This window comes from Gobius niger (assembly GCF_951799975.1).
Source record: "Gobius niger genome assembly, chromosome: 23".
NCBI lineage: Eukaryota > Metazoa > Chordata > Actinopteri > Gobiiformes > Gobiidae > Gobius > Gobius niger.
Window position 1 is genome coordinate 5332550 of NC_136874.1, and position 14665 is coordinate 5347214.

At 42.8% G+C, this 14665-nt stretch overlaps 3 protein-coding genes across 3 annotated transcripts; 2 read left to right on the plus strand and 1 right to left on the minus strand.

Moving 5' to 3' along the window:
- LOC306982183 (uncharacterized protein) lies at nucleotides 1-2404 on the minus strand (the record flags this gene model as incomplete). Its single annotated transcript, XM_079582024.1, has 2 exons — nucleotides 1-1669; nucleotides 2064-2404. The coding sequence occupies 2 exons, from the start codon at nucleotides 2402-2404 to the stop codon at nucleotides 1-3; spliced, it is 2010 nt and encodes a 669-aa protein (XP_079438150.1).
- A 219-nt stretch (nucleotides 2405-2623) lies between these two features.
- Nucleotides 2624-10591, plus strand: cep70 (centrosomal protein 70). Its single transcript, XM_079581715.1, has 17 exons — nucleotides 2624-2751; nucleotides 2910-2931; nucleotides 4278-4377; nucleotides 4536-4659; nucleotides 5920-6100; nucleotides 6795-6970; nucleotides 7257-7316; nucleotides 7921-8011; nucleotides 8087-8175; nucleotides 8251-8319; nucleotides 8391-8466; nucleotides 8542-8694; nucleotides 9713-9859; nucleotides 9940-10108; nucleotides 10171-10276; nucleotides 10338-10417; nucleotides 10494-10591. Exons 2-17 carry the CDS (start codon nucleotides 2923-2925, stop codon nucleotides 10553-10555), a joined length of 1692 nt encoding a protein of 563 aa, XP_079437841.1. The 5' UTR covers nucleotides 2624-2751; nucleotides 2910-2922; the 3' UTR covers nucleotides 10556-10591.
- A 1057-nt stretch (nucleotides 10592-11648) lies between these two features.
- LOC306981842 (ankyrin repeat domain-containing protein SOWAHC-like) lies at nucleotides 11649-13389 on the plus strand (the record flags this gene model as incomplete). Its single annotated transcript, XM_079581568.1, has 1 exon — nucleotides 11649-13389. The coding sequence occupies exon 1, from the start codon at nucleotides 11797-11799 to the stop codon at nucleotides 13387-13389; it is 1593 nt and encodes a 530-aa protein (XP_079437694.1). The 5' UTR covers nucleotides 11649-11796.
- Nucleotides 13390-14665: the final 1276 nt, after the last annotated feature.

A 14665-nucleotide genomic window follows, 5' to 3' on the forward strand; every position in this document is an offset into this window, starting at 1 on the left:
TTAGCTTTGTGTTTCCTGCGCGTCCTCCTCCTGGTCGTGGGAGATCATGTGTCTCTCGTAAACCCACTTGTCGCTGAACCTGGTGTCGCAGACGGAGCAGCGGTACGGCTTCTCCCCTGTGTGGACTCGTATGTGTGTCATGAGCAGATTCCCGTCAGTGAAGGTTTTCTTACAGACTGAGCAGCTGTAAGGCCTCCCCCTCGTGTGGATCCTCATATGTCCGATCTGACTGCCCTTTCGGGTGAACTTCCTCTTACAGATGGGGCAGCCGAAGGGCTTCTCTTTCGTGTGTGTGCTCAGGTGTGATGTCATGCTGCTCTTGTAGGTAAAGCCTCTCTTACAAACTGGGCAGCAGAAAGGCTTTATCCCTGAGTGGATCCTCATGTGTTCGTTTCGATGACTGTTTCGGGTGAATTCTTTCTTACAGATCGGGCAGCTGAACAGATTCTCCCCTGTGTGAATCCTTGTGTGTATTTTTAGACATCTCTTATCTCTGAATGCTTTCTTACACACTGAGCAGCTGTAGGGCTTCTTCTTTAAGCCGGTCTCCATGTGTTCTATGAGCGTAGTCACCTGGGTCAGGGTTTCCGTATCGACTGCCGAGCTGCAGGGCTCCTCCTCCGTGTGGCTCTTCACAAAATGAGCATTGAGACTGCACTTGTATTTGAATATTTTGTCACAGAGTGAACAGCTAAAGGGCTTGTTCCCTGTGTGAACCTGCATGTGCTGGTTTTGATGACTCTTTTGGGTGAATGTTTTCTTGCAGATGGGACAGCTGTAAGGCCTCTCCCCTGTGTGTATCCTCCGGTGGTTTCTATAAGAACTGTCGTCGGAGAAGGATTTCTCACACACCGAGCAGGTGAAAGGTTTCTCCCCGGTGTGAGTCCTCATGTGTGCCTGGAGACCCCGGCTGTGGATGAACCCCCGATCACACACCGAGCAGCTGAAGGGTTTCACCTCTAAATGGTGTTTCATGTGTAGTTTCAGACTGGACCTGGAGGTGAAGCCTTTCATACAAACTGAGCAGACGAAAGGCTTCTTCCCCGTGTGTTTCAGCATGTGTTCATTTTGATGACTCTTCTGAACAAACGTTTTGCTGCAGACTGTACAGCTGTATGGTCTCTCCCCTGTGTGTATCCTGACATGGTTTTGGTAATTCCTGTTGTCGTTGAAAGCTTTGTTACAAACTGAGCAGAGGAAAGGTTTTTCCCCTGTGTGAGTCCTCATGTGTACGCGCAGACTGTTGTTATGAATGAACGCTCTCGGACACTCGGAACACTTGAAACGTGGCTCTTTTATCTTGTCCTTGTCTGTGTCACACCTCTCATGGTATCGCTCATGTTTATTCCTTTTCAACTGCACGCTGAATGTTTTCTTACAGAAGGAGCAGCTATAAGGTTTTTTAAGGGATAAATCTACGTTTTCGCTGCTCTGGACTCGGTTGGCGCCGCCTTCATCAGCAACATGTTCCTTCTGCACAGCTGAGCGGGTGAGCGGAGGCTCCCAGTCGTCGTCATTGTCAGTCGCAGAAGACTCGCCTGGCTGCTCCTCGGGCTCTAAATGAGGCTCTGAGCTGATCTGCGGTTCTTCTCGATGCTCAGCTTGTGTTTGTTGGAGCGATGTCGTCTCGACTATCTTTGGACCAACTTCACTGGACTCATGGACAGACCTGAAACATATCATAAAACACGACATCACAAATTCAAATCTCTTTTATAGATTGAAAAACAGACAAATACTGACTGTCCTGTGTTACCAATAACCGCTTAACCTTAACTCTCCGGTTCAGCTTTACCCAAATCCATCCACTCCAGTCACAGCAGTGTAAACGCCTCATTTGAAAGCTAAGACCTACAAAACTCATCATGTTGTTGCCATGTCATCATCACTTTTTTGTCACACATTTATGTCGCTTTTTCATCCTCGTTTTCATCTATTTTTGTCGCCATTTTGACACTTTTTTCAAGACGCTTTTAGATTCGGGTAAAGCCAAACTGGAGATCGGTTCCGGTGGGGGTTAAGAGGTTGAAATAATCTGCATTACAGATGTGTGTGAGGCCTACACTGGCAGCTGCTGCTCCTCCTGCTTGGTGCTCTGTTCCTCCTCCTCCTCCTGCTCCTCTTTCACCATGTGCTCTGGGGTCTCGGGGTTTTCCGGGGCCGGTTCGGGTGCAGGACGAGGGGCAGGACTCGCGGGGGGGATCTGGACCGTCTGGGTTCTGACTTGCTGGACCCTGGGACACAGATAGTCCAGGAGCCGCTGTTTCTTCTGGGCCTCGTCTTTGGCTCGGCGCAGCTCGTCCTCGTACTCCTTCACGGTGCTTCCAAAGAAGTCATAAATGTCGTCCGCAGCCGCGCTCAGCCGCTGGTTCAGGAAGCTCCTCAGCATGTGCCCCTTAGACATTTTACAAACTGTTTCCAGCGCTAGCTCCGAGCTAACCCTGAGCTAACCACACCAATGTTTTTTTTCCTCGTTGCCTCGGCAGCGGAAGGAGGCGTGGCCTGCCGTGTGACGTAGGCCCGGCGCGTTTGAATAACCCGGAAGTGTAGCGTTTGTTTTGTTTTGTCCTACTTTCTGCAACTTTGAGAGGATAAAAAAGTCAATTCTCCGGGGTTTTGTGTTATGAAAGACGTCGTATGATTCACAGGAAGCGATAACAGTGGGTGTGCAGTGGAAGTGCGTTCAGGAAGTGAATTTTAACGGAAAAAAGAGGGAAATGCGCTTTTACTAAGAAGCTAATGCTAAACAAAGTATGTCAGTTTCATATATATATATCGCACTGCACTGTACGTGGAATAACTTTTGATTTTATTATGTTGTAGTTTTGGGAATATTCCTGCAGGAGAAACTACATGCGCAAAATATATATTAAAAAATAATAAAATATTCTTCTTGTTTTTATTCGCAGATTTTGTGAAACTATGGATCAGGTGAGAGCGGATTACACAGTAAAACAATCACAAATGTTTCATTTTTACTCCATTGTGAACAGACTGTGGACACTGCCTAACATATATACATTTCTTGTTATATATTGAATAAATATGTTGAAGTCATTCTCATATCAGGTGTTACAATTCATTGGGATTAAGATGAACTATGTGTGGTGTTATGAACAGATTTATGTGTCCCAATTTACCCCTTTGGTCTGAGCTCTATGACCTTTTTTCCTCCTTGAGCTTTGAACTTTGACAAAAACTAAAATTATATATGAAGATGCTTTCTTCCTTGACACTGTGTAGCCAGCGATCTTCTATCGTCTCTAGAGTCGAAACACAATGCGGATTCAGAGAGCCTGCCTCGGCTTCTCTCTTGTTCTTCACACAATGAAAGAACAGTTGTTTCTTCCTTTCTTTAAGTGGGTGTTCAGTCTGTTCATAACTCAAAGAGAAGATGCATCTGTGAATGTAGCTTGATATTTTGTCGTCAGGTTCACCTCTGAGCACATTTTCTCCAGTTTGACTTTACCCAAATCTAAAAGCTTCTGGACTGGAACTTACAGCCGTGCAGTGTAAAGCCTCATTTGAAAGCTAAGGCCTACAAAACTGATATAAACTGATCTTTTTCAGCGCGTTGTTGCCATGTTGTCGTAACTTTTATCACTTTTCCATCTCATTTTTGCCACTATTTTGTTGAGTTTTTGTCACTTTTTTGCTGCACTTTCATTGCTTTTTTTTGTCACGTCTTTTTAATTGTGTTTTTGTCACTTTTTTGCCACTTTTCTTGCTGAGTTTTTGTCAGTTTTGTTTGCTCTTTTGGACACTTTTTTAATACTTTAATGTTGTGTGTTCATCCTTGTTTTCTTCTTGTTTTTTGTCAATAATCTTTTGGATTTGGGTAAAATGTGCTCAGTTCAGATGGGTGTTAAGATGTTGAACTTGAAGAGAACCTAGTTGGAGACCCCTGACCTCTTATTTACTGTCGTCTTGTCTCCTGTGCTGCCCCTGGGAGTTAAACTGGTAGTGTCAGGCCAGTGGGACCTACTTGGGGATTGTCTTTCATGCATCCCTTTCCAGTAGTAGTATCAGTAGTAAAGGCGGGGTCTGTGGAAACCTGATCATCTGTGGTTTGTCATAGCGACACAGTTCAGATTAGGCTGAAGAGAAAAGGAGACACAGCTACATGGCATGGACACCACCAGGAATCCTATTGTGCACTCTGGGAATAAGACCTATATTTATCTATGGACTTACAAACAATTCCAGGTCCATAGAAAACCGTATGAGGTGAATTCTTTGGTGCTTTAGTCGATCTAAGATGTGCTTTTGTTTTGTAGCAGGAGCAGGTGGAGTGGGGCGACGTGAACAAACTGCTGCAGCATCATGGATTCAAACCTGTGCTGTTCGCTGATCCCGTCGAGAATAAAGCTTTGTCAGGTGAGAACGAGGAGTTTGGAAAATTAAGACTTTAATGATGCAGTTCCTTCTTAATCTTAATGAAGCTTGAATTGAATCGAAATGCTACAAATAAGTAAAATGGATGTGTTTCCATTTGTGAGCTCCTTCCTCTAGCTTTTTTTTCTTTTTGTCCGCAGAGCTGGTTTTGTTGGACAAACGGACGGCGGCCGAGGTGCGGGCGACGCTCAATGTGATGCTCACTGACTCTGAGCGGAGGCAGCAGCTGATCCAGGAGCTCATCCGGACCAACAACCAGCTCAAGTGAGAGTCCTCTTAACCCCCGCCTTAACTGAGTGCTTTTTCTACAGTAGTGTAACACCTCAATTGAAAGCTAAGACCGACAAAATAGATCTAAGCTTCTTCCTCATTATGATTGTCATGGTTTTGTCCTTTCTGTTGGTGTTTTCATTATGTTTTTGTTGCTTTTTTGACAGCTTTTGGACACATTTTTGTGGCTTGATCACATTTACGGTACACAAAAAAAACAAGGTGGCCAAAACACTACAAACAAAACAATAATAATGTGATAAAACGTATCAAAAATTAGACAGGAAAAAAAAGAAAATGTGACAAATAAGTTGACACAAAAGCGACAAAAACATGATAAAAAAATGTGTCAAAAAAACAAATCATTAAAAAAATAAAGAAATTGATGAGAACGTGACAAAAAAACAACAAAACATGTATAAAAAATTGGACACAAAAACAACAAAAAAAGACAAAAAACATCCAAAAAATTATACAAATGTGACAAAAAAAAAAAAAAAATTGACTGAAAAAAATTGATAAAAATGTGACAGAAAAAACCTTAACAAAAATGTAGCACAAACATGACAAAAAAGCAACAAAAGTGATAAAACCTATAAAAAATGTGACCCAAAAAAAAGCAACAAAGACATGACCACAACGTGATAAAAACGCAACAGAAACACCTAAAACATGAGAACAAAAACTAGGGGGAAGCTTAGATGAGTTTTGTAGGTCTTAGCTTTCACATGAGGCTCCAGTCAAGAAGCTCAGGCTAAGAAGTTAAGGATTTGAGAGTAAAAACACCAGTTCTACTATAGAAACCTTAACTCTCCTCTTCAGTATTAAACTGTCGGTTCTTCCAGTGCTGTGACGTTCTGTGCCACATTCCTCCGGCGTATATAGCGTGTACAGTTCTTAGCGAGTCAGTGTCTGTAGAATGAAAATGTAGAATGAATAATGAGTGAGTTTAGCACAGAGACCACCTGTCACTGTCACCCAACCTCATCCCAGATACGAGCTCCAAATACCGTCACATCCAGCGCAGATGCATTATTTATAAAAGACGAACCCACAGACCACCCACGGGGAGATCATCTGTCAAAGCGTCATTACTAATTGAACTAAGCAGGAGCAAGAAGAGAATTATATGATTATCTCAGTTTGAAGGAGTCGCTTGTCTCCCTCTGCTGGTGATGAAGAGAAGTACAATCATAAAGCCACAGATAAAATGACCTGTTTTGCTTTACTGTTATGTGTGTGTTTGCTCCACAGGGAGGACGTGCAGAGCCACATGAGGCGCTCCCTGACTCAGGCTCAGAGGGCCTCGGAGCTGGAGTCTCTCCTGGAGGAGGTGCGGGTGCGGGTGCAGGAGCTGGAGGAGCGGTGTGTGGGGAGAGCGGCCCAGAGCCACGGGGAGGTGCAACAGCTGCAGCGCGACAAGCAGCAGGCCCAGGTGAGGCGCGGGTTTCAACCTCTGAACCAAGCACGGTTTAGTCACCTTAGCTTTGTCCAAATCTAAGAGCTTTGAAAGAAAGAAAATGATCAAAATAGAGATGAAAACAAGGATGAAAACGCAACAAAAAGTCACAAAAACTAGGCAAAAAAGTGAAGAAAAAAAACTTAGCAAAAACATGACAATAAAGCAACAAAAAAGTGACAAAAAAACTACAGAACAAAAAGAAAAAGCGACAAAAGAGTGACAAAAAACATGCCAGAGAAACAACAAAAACATGTCGAAAAAATGTAAAAAAAAAAAAGCCACAAGTAGTGAGAAAAACTCTACAAAAAAGTGACAACAAAGCAATGAAAAAGCATCAAAAACGTGACAAAACAGCAACAAAAAAATGATAGAAAAACAACAGAAAAACAACAAAATTGTGGCAAAAAAATGGCAAAAAACCCAACAAAAAAAGCAATGAAAAACCAACAAAATTGGAACTAAAAAGCAATTTAAAAAGCTGTAAAAAAAAAAAAAAATAGCCACACAAAGCGACAAAAACATGATGAAAACGCAACAAAAAGAGACGAAAACATGAGACTGGAGAAAATGTGCTCAGTTAAGAGGTTAAAACACTCACATTTTTGTCCGCTCATTTATGTGCGTATGTGTCTGTGTGTCTCTGTGTGTCTATGTGTGTGTGTTGCAGACGCTGGTTCAGGACCTGGAGCAGACGTTGATGAAGCAGAAAGACGAGGTCTCTCAGCTCCAGAAGAAGCTGCTCTTTGCTGTGAGAGAAGAGGAGCAGCGAGTGGTTCGACAGAGTCAAACTTTTGAACAAATCTGCCGCAGGACTGCGAGGCAGAGCTCAGCGCAGGACCAGCCGTGAGTGGAGAATCCCTTAAATATCAGAGTGTTCAGGATCACTGTGGAGACGGGCTTATAAGTTAGAAGTTATTTCAATCTTAAGTGATGTGAGACTTACACTGGAGTGAATGTACAACTGTCTCATGTACAGCGCTTTGTGACTATGTCTGTGAAAGGCGCTATATAAATAAAGATCTTCTTCTTCTTCTTCTTACACGGAAGAGCAACGGTTTAAGTAAAAAGCCTGTCCTTGCTCTTCATTGGTGTTGAGTTTTTGCCTCCTAATTCTATCTCGTCTGTACAGGGTTTTAGACGTGATCGACCACTACGAAACCAAAATGTCCCAACTGCTTGATGAACTGAGGTAATGAACATTTTATTAGCATGCAAAATGTGGCCACTCAATTCATGTTTAGACCACTCACTACAAACGTACAGAGTTAAAGCAGAACTAAGTAACTTAATAAATCCTTTTCGTAGTCCCTCTGGGGGTTGATGGGATGATTCATCTCCCCCTAGTGTCTCTGGCCAGAAAACTGTAACTGCAACTTCACTGCCACTGGGTCGGAGCCACCAATACACAGTAATGGAATCGTGAAGAAGAAGCTAACAGGCTAACGGGCAAAGCTAACTGTGGGCTAGCACCACTTAAACAGTATTTACAACCAAGTTTGAGTGAAAAAAATCACCTCCATTGTGTAATTGGATGAACGATATCCCTCTTTTCTTTTGTCTTTTCTGTGAGCATAGTATTTACTCTCACGGACAATTAAAGAGTAAAAAAACACAACATGCTACGACACCTGCAGTGGCGCTTATGGCCTCTAAGGGCATGAGTTACTTAGTTCTGCTTTAAACATCAGCTTGTTTTGTGAAATGAAACAGCCACACCGCTGATGCAAAACTATGTAATAATAAAGTAATGAAACATGAAAACCTGTCGATTTAAAGTTTTGATTTATTTGTAGCAGGAGAACAGAGAGAGAAGAAGAGACGGTACAAGCAGAACTTGATCACACCTCCAGCAGCATCTCTCCAACTTTTAAAACGATCTTCAAGGTAAATTAAGAACCTTTTTATTAACACCGATTTGCTTTCACTTTGTTTAATACAGTTTGTGATTTAATTCCTCAGGCGTTTCAGGAGCAGCAGAAAGACGGTCAAGCTCAAATAGAAGATCTCAGGAAGAAAGTGGAGCGTCTCAAACAGGAGCTGGAGACACGGTTGGTGCAAATTTAACATGACACATTGACAATTAAAGCAGATGTTTACAGTTTTCCTCACGGTTTCATATTCAGGCCGACACTGAAAGACTTGAAATTCTACAAACACAAAGTCAGACGGATCGAGAAGCTTTACAACTTGAGGTAAATCCACAATTGAAATGACATAGAATGGAGAAAACACTCACACTTTTTGGATGTATTTTATTTCCCAGATTGTCTCAAGATGAAAATTCCTTTGAGATTTGCGACAACAGCTCCGAGTCGACATTATGTGCTCAATACCAACAGGTAAGTGTATAAATGTGAAAACTGCAGGTGTGAGGTTTTATTGCTGTAATAGTGAATACTTCTTTCTTCCCTCAGTTGTTGAGTGAGGTCAGTTCAGTGGTGACCGGCCCGAACGCTCCGCTGAGGCTGCACAGACTGAAGCCTCGCTCGGATTCTCTCAAACCGAATCAATCCCAGCCTCTGGTCCCGACACTGGAGCTGTGGGCGGAGCAGCTCAGACGGCTCAAGGTAAAGCAGTCGAAGTTGAACAGTTGAATTAACTCATTTAATGGCATAGATTTAGGGCTGGGTAACGTTACTTTTTTTTTTCCGATACCTATACTAAAACATTTGTCATCTTGAACCACAAAATAGAACAACATACACAAATTTGTAATAAAATTGTGTAATAAAAAATTGGGACAATAAGGGAAAGAAATAGGGAATAAATTGGGGGGACAAATCTGGGAAAATATCGGGAAAACAAGGAAAAAATGGGGCAAACATTGGGCATTTTGTTTTCTTTTTTTTAATGGGAAAAATATAAATAAAAATTAGGAGGAAAGCAATAATTTATTTGAGTCGCTTCCTTTGATGCTGTCCCTAGAAATTCTGGCAAAAATTAGCAAAAATAAGGGAAAACATAGGGAATAAATTTGGGAAAATAGGCCAAAAATAAGAAAAAAAATCGGGAAAAATGGAGCAAACATTGGGTATTTTCTTTTTTTTTATGTGAAAAATATAAGTAAAAATTAGGAGGAAAACAATAATTTAGTTGAGCTGAAACCACAAAGTCACTTCCTTTGATGCTGTCCCTGGAAATTGTGGCAAAAATGTGTACAAATAAGGGACAAAATCGGGAAAAACAAGAAAAAATTGGGTCAAAAAAAGAAAAAATGAGGAAAAATAAGGGAAAAAATGGGAAATAAAGTGGGGAAAATAGGAAAAAAATTGGACCAAAAATAAGGAAAAAAATTGGGGAAAATGGGGCAAACATTGGGTATTTTCTGTTTTTTATGGGAAAAATAAAAATTAGGAGGAAAACAATAATTTATCTGAGCTGAAACAACAAAGTCACGTCCTTTAATGCTGTCCCTGGACCAACAGGCATCAAAACTTGGATCCAAAGATATACTTTTAATATTTTTTCGAAACCGGTAGAACCTAAACTTTCTTTCCGATGCCAGACGAGTATCAATGACTACCCAGCCCTACAGAGATGATCCAGTTATCCGAAAACGCTTTCCTTTCTTTCTGCACGCTGTAGGATTTGCAGCAGAGCCTAAACAAACTGTCCGCCAGGCTGTTGCCATGGCAGCCCTCAGAGGAGTGTCCCCCTGAACCTGTGAAAGTGGAGGACATGATGCTGCTGGTCGACACGCTGCTGGAAAACACCTCAGCGCACGACGAGAAGGTACAGCTGTGTATTATACAGTACATACTAGTACAGTACAGCTCTGGACATGTCTTTGGAGTAATACTGTGTGTGTTTAGGTGTTGAGGAGCCCCACCCGACACACTCTCAGCTCCATGGTGGCCCATTTTCAGAAGCTGTTCGATGTCTCGTCTCTGAGCGGAGTCTATCCTCGGATGAATGAAGTCTACTGTCGACTCGGGGAGATGAACAACGCCATGAGGAACATCCGGGACACGCTCAGTCTGGGTAACAAACAAGACGCACCGCAGATTAAAGGAATAAATCAAATCTTTCTTCTTATGTTTCAGACAGTAGAGTGACGACGGCTGAGGTGGTGAGCGTCGTCTCCAGACTGGCGACTTCTCAGCCACAGTCGGCTCTTCAGGATCTGCTCGGGGAAGGCGACATCGACAGGTAAAGCTGAAATTACTGAGCGCTTTGTTTTGAATGTGAAACCCGTTGTTTTGTTTTCCAGTATTATCCAAAAAGTGAAGGAGCACGACGAGTTCTTCCCTGCCTTTCACGCACTCGTTATTGACATCTTGCAGACATTAGGTAAACCCTACACGAGCGCAGTATCGGAGTTTGTTTTTGAAAATGGTTTGATGTTGTTTTCATGTGTATGTTTAAGGACTGACGCGACTCGATGACATTCTTCCTGCTCTGGACTCTTTAAAACAACAAGCCTCATGATTTTTACTGCTGAATTTTGTTTGTAATAAAACAAATGTCTGTCTGTTAGGGATTGTTGTAGTAGTATTGTTTTTTTATTACACTGTGTGAAATTAAATTAAGTTGTTTTGAATTGTTGCCTTGTGCGATTAATGTTTCTACAACAGCATCATTACATTTCATAGAATAATAGTTTAGGATGGTTGGTTCTGAACCGAGTGCAATGTCTCCAGTCCAGTTTTACCCAAATCTAAAGGTTTCTCGACTGCCGCTTACAGCCTAAAGGCCAATGTAACACCTTATTTGAAAGCTAAGACCTACAAAACTGATCATAACTGTTTTGTCTTGATGTCACCACTTTTTCTTGCATTTTTTGAAACATTTTTGTTGTGTTTTCATATTGTTTTGTTGTGTTTTGGTCACTTTTTCATCGCTTTTTGTCTGTCTTTTGTTGCTTTTTCATCACCGTTGAATCACGTTTTTTATTAATGTATTTTTGTTGCTTTGCTGTGTTTTTTTGTCACATTTTGGGAGCGTTTCTGTTGTGTTCTCGCCTTTTTCGTCATGTTATTGTCATGTTTTTGTTTTTTTGTTGCTTTTTTGATGTGTTTTCATCACTTTTTCATCTCATTCTAGTCACAATTTTATCCCGTTTTTCTTTTCCGGGCATGATATTGTCACTCTTTTGCCACATTTTTGCTTTTAGATTTGGGCACTGCCAAACTGGAGAAAGTGCTCTGTTCATGTGGAGATTAAGAGGTTAAATTTGGATCTGTCGACGTGTAAAACTTAACAGTCAAACGTAAATATCCGTCATGTTGCACAACTTTAAGATGAATAAGTGCATTGCTCAATAACAAAGGATTACAGTTCACTTTTTCACGCCCTGTGTATTTACTTGGCCCATGAATGAACGCCTGAACCTAAACTGAACCATTTCCCCAGGGGATACAAAAGTTGCTAAAAAGAACAAAACAGGAAATGTGTTTGAAATTCTCACTAATTATTATCCAGATACGTTTTACGGGATACTCTGAATGTGTCAATGTGTTTTTTGTTTTCAAATCCCTCTTAATTATTCAAAAATGTGTAAAAGTGGTAGTTAGAATCCCCCACTTCCGGTAATGGTACGGTCCAACTGTCAAGCGTGATGCCCGGTTGCTAGGAGACGCCACAGATTAGGCTGGCTTTGGGAGACGGCACCGATCTAGCATGTTTTCAAGTACTTTAGTCATCGATTAACCTGCTTTACAGTCTTTGTGATGGCGGCGGAGTGCAGTCAAGAGGCTATTTTGGAGTTTTTGAGGGAGAACGGGGGTCGGGCGAAGAATGCCGAGCTTGTGGAGCACTTTAAATCACTTTTCCCGAGTGACCCGAAGCAGAAAGCGGAGGCGCGTGAGCTTTTCAAGAGCTGCGTCGACAACGTGGCGTTCGTAAAGACTGACAGCGGAGTTAAATATGTTTGCCTGAGGAAAAAGTTTCGCGAGGAGAATATTTTGAAGGAGGGGGAAAAGAGCGAGAATAGCGGCCAGGTGAGCGGACGTGACGTGAAGGAGCCCGCGGGACCTGGAGGTGTGCACGCTGTTGGCTCGGATTACAGGCACGCAAAAGAAGTTCCGCGTGTTTTGGCGACTTTACAAGACTGCGAGCAAGCCCAGAGCGAAGGTAATGTTGGCGTAGTTGCGAAAGACTGCAGCACAGGCACAATGGGGAACCGTGGAAGCGTCAAACGAGAGAAACGGGACTCTAAAAGCGAGGGGAAACCCGCAGTGGATATACCTGTGATTACGGTGATTCAGCCGTCGCCACTACCTGCGCAGGAACCGGTGTTCAACTTGCCCGAACTTGAAGCAAACCCTGGCAGGGAAAAGGGCGAGACGCTTGGATTGACTCAAACCGAGCAAGTTACGACATCAGAGGAATTAAACGAGCAAGAAGAAGACGTGGGGAGACTTCCAGACGCGGAGGATGACGCGCGGAGTCTGTCTGGGAGCGACGATACGCCCAGAAGTCGCAGACATTTCATCCAAGTCATGATGAGCACTTCCCCGCAGATACGACGCAACATCGGCAGGCGCAAATCCAGCCTGCTGAGCGATAGCGACTCTGCGTCGATTGCGTCGTGCAGTTTGGAGGACGACCGCCACTCCATCGCGCTGGACCCGCTGGAGCACGAGTGGATGCTTTGCGCTTCCGATGGGGAGTGGGGGAGCTTGCAAAGACTCCTGACCAACGACCCAGGATTGGTTTTGAAAAAGGATTTTGTAACCGGTTTTACGTGTTTACACTGGGCGGCCAAGCAAGGCAAGCCCGAACTAATCGCGCTTATCGTGAACTTTGCAAAACAGCACCACATCCCGATAAGCGTCAACGTGCGGTCCAACACCGGGTACACGCCGCTCCACATCGCGGCCATGCACAGTCACATGGAGGTGGTGAAGCTGCTGGTGGGCGCTTACAACGCAGATGTGGAAGTACGTGACTACAGCGGGAGGAAGGCGTGCCAGTATCTGACCGATAAAGCCAGCGTCGACATGAGGGACATAATCGGCGCGTACGAAATCGAAACCGAAAATCGCCCGAAGGTGGAGGGCAAGCGCTGGCGGTTCACGAATGTCCTCCAGGTCAGGCCGAGACCGCTCCGGAGGCTGACCAGCTCCGGGGACAGCGATTCGATAGACGGGGGCGCCAGCGAGCAGCCGCTGAAGAGGAGGTCGTCGCTGTCGAGGATGAAGCCGAGGCTGCAGAAGATCAAGTGGAGGACGTCGCAGCTCGTCCACAGCACGACTTTCCACGGAACTGAGGATCTGCAGAAGCGGCTCGGGTCCAGGCCCAAAACGCACTTCTTTGGTTGAGCAGGTTAGGTTTACAAGCACAGGTGAATGCAAACCAGCAAATCATGGAAGACATTTGCAACTGTGGCACGTCTGACATTCCAATATAAACATGACACACTGATATAAATACAATATGTCCTAATACGAATTATTATTTATATGTAGTCTATAAAGAGATGCATTACTTGGGTAGCCATCTTTTTAATGTTTTGGCACTTGAATTCTATTGGAAAGCTATGTTACCTTCCTACTTTTTAACCATACTTCCTTTTTTTTTTTTATTGTTTAATGCACTTAAGTTTCTAACTGATCTGCTCTTGATTTCGACACATTTTTGTTACATTTTTTCAGCACTGTTACGCACTTGGCAAACCTGTGTGTGCTTAAACCAACCATGAGACTTATTTATGTGTCACCGGGCTGTAATCTGACTGCTAATCCGTCCACACTCACCGGTGCAAAGTTACAAGCAGAGAAAAGGGGAAATTCTGCTGCCATTTCCCACTTTTTGTATTGTTAAAATGTTGTTTTTAACTTGCCTTTTTATGATTGCTCCAAGCCACTGTTTACATGTACTTATACAGGGCATGATTTTAAATTTGTAATGATGCTAAATGAACTATTTTAAATGTGTGTTTTCGTTCACTTGCTTACAAATCGCATGTTGTTGAATGAGGGGAGGATTTGTCACTACTTTGCACATTTTTTTGCACAATTTATAATGTTCTCTTGAGGGTTAATATAATGAATGGGGTGAATTTAATTGTGACTTTTTAATACTGTGAAAGTAAATAAAGTTCTGTATTGCAAATAAGTTTGGATTTTGAATGGATGAAGTTATTTTAAGTATTGACATGAGAAAGCACCACTTGAGTTTGTCGGTTCAAGTCCAGCCAGCACTGCTTTAGTGATCATGATTTCATATGATCATCTGTGTCTTTAACCTCTTAACCCCCATCTACACAAGCTCATTTTCTCCAGTTATTTTCCAGGTATCCGGGCAGCGAAAATATGTTTACTGGGATGGGAAAGGCCACTCGCTCCCTGATTGGCGAGTTGATGGAAATACACTTAAACTAGCCTACGTCCTGGTACTTTCTGCTCAGTTAGGGACCAGCAACACATGATTATAAAGCTCGACGGGTCATTTTGCACAATTTTACATCTTTTATTTTTTCTTCAATACCTTTCAGGGCATTTGACCTACTTTACTTTATTTCCTCATGGGCCACTTAGCAAAGAGCGAGTACTTTATGAAAAATGATATTTATTGCACACAAATTAACTTATATTA

Excerpts from the sequence above, each read along its gene's own strand:
- cep70 (XM_079581715.1), top strand. Across the intron at positions 8,695-9,712 it reads AGCAGCTCAGACGGCTCAAG|GATTTGCAGCAGAGCCTAAA; the intron begins GTAAAGCAGTCG and ends TGCACGCTGTAG. Across the intron at positions 10,109-10,170 it reads CCGGGACACGCTCAGTCTGG|ACAGTAGAGTGACGACGGCT; the intron begins GTAACAAACAAG and ends CTTATGTTTCAG.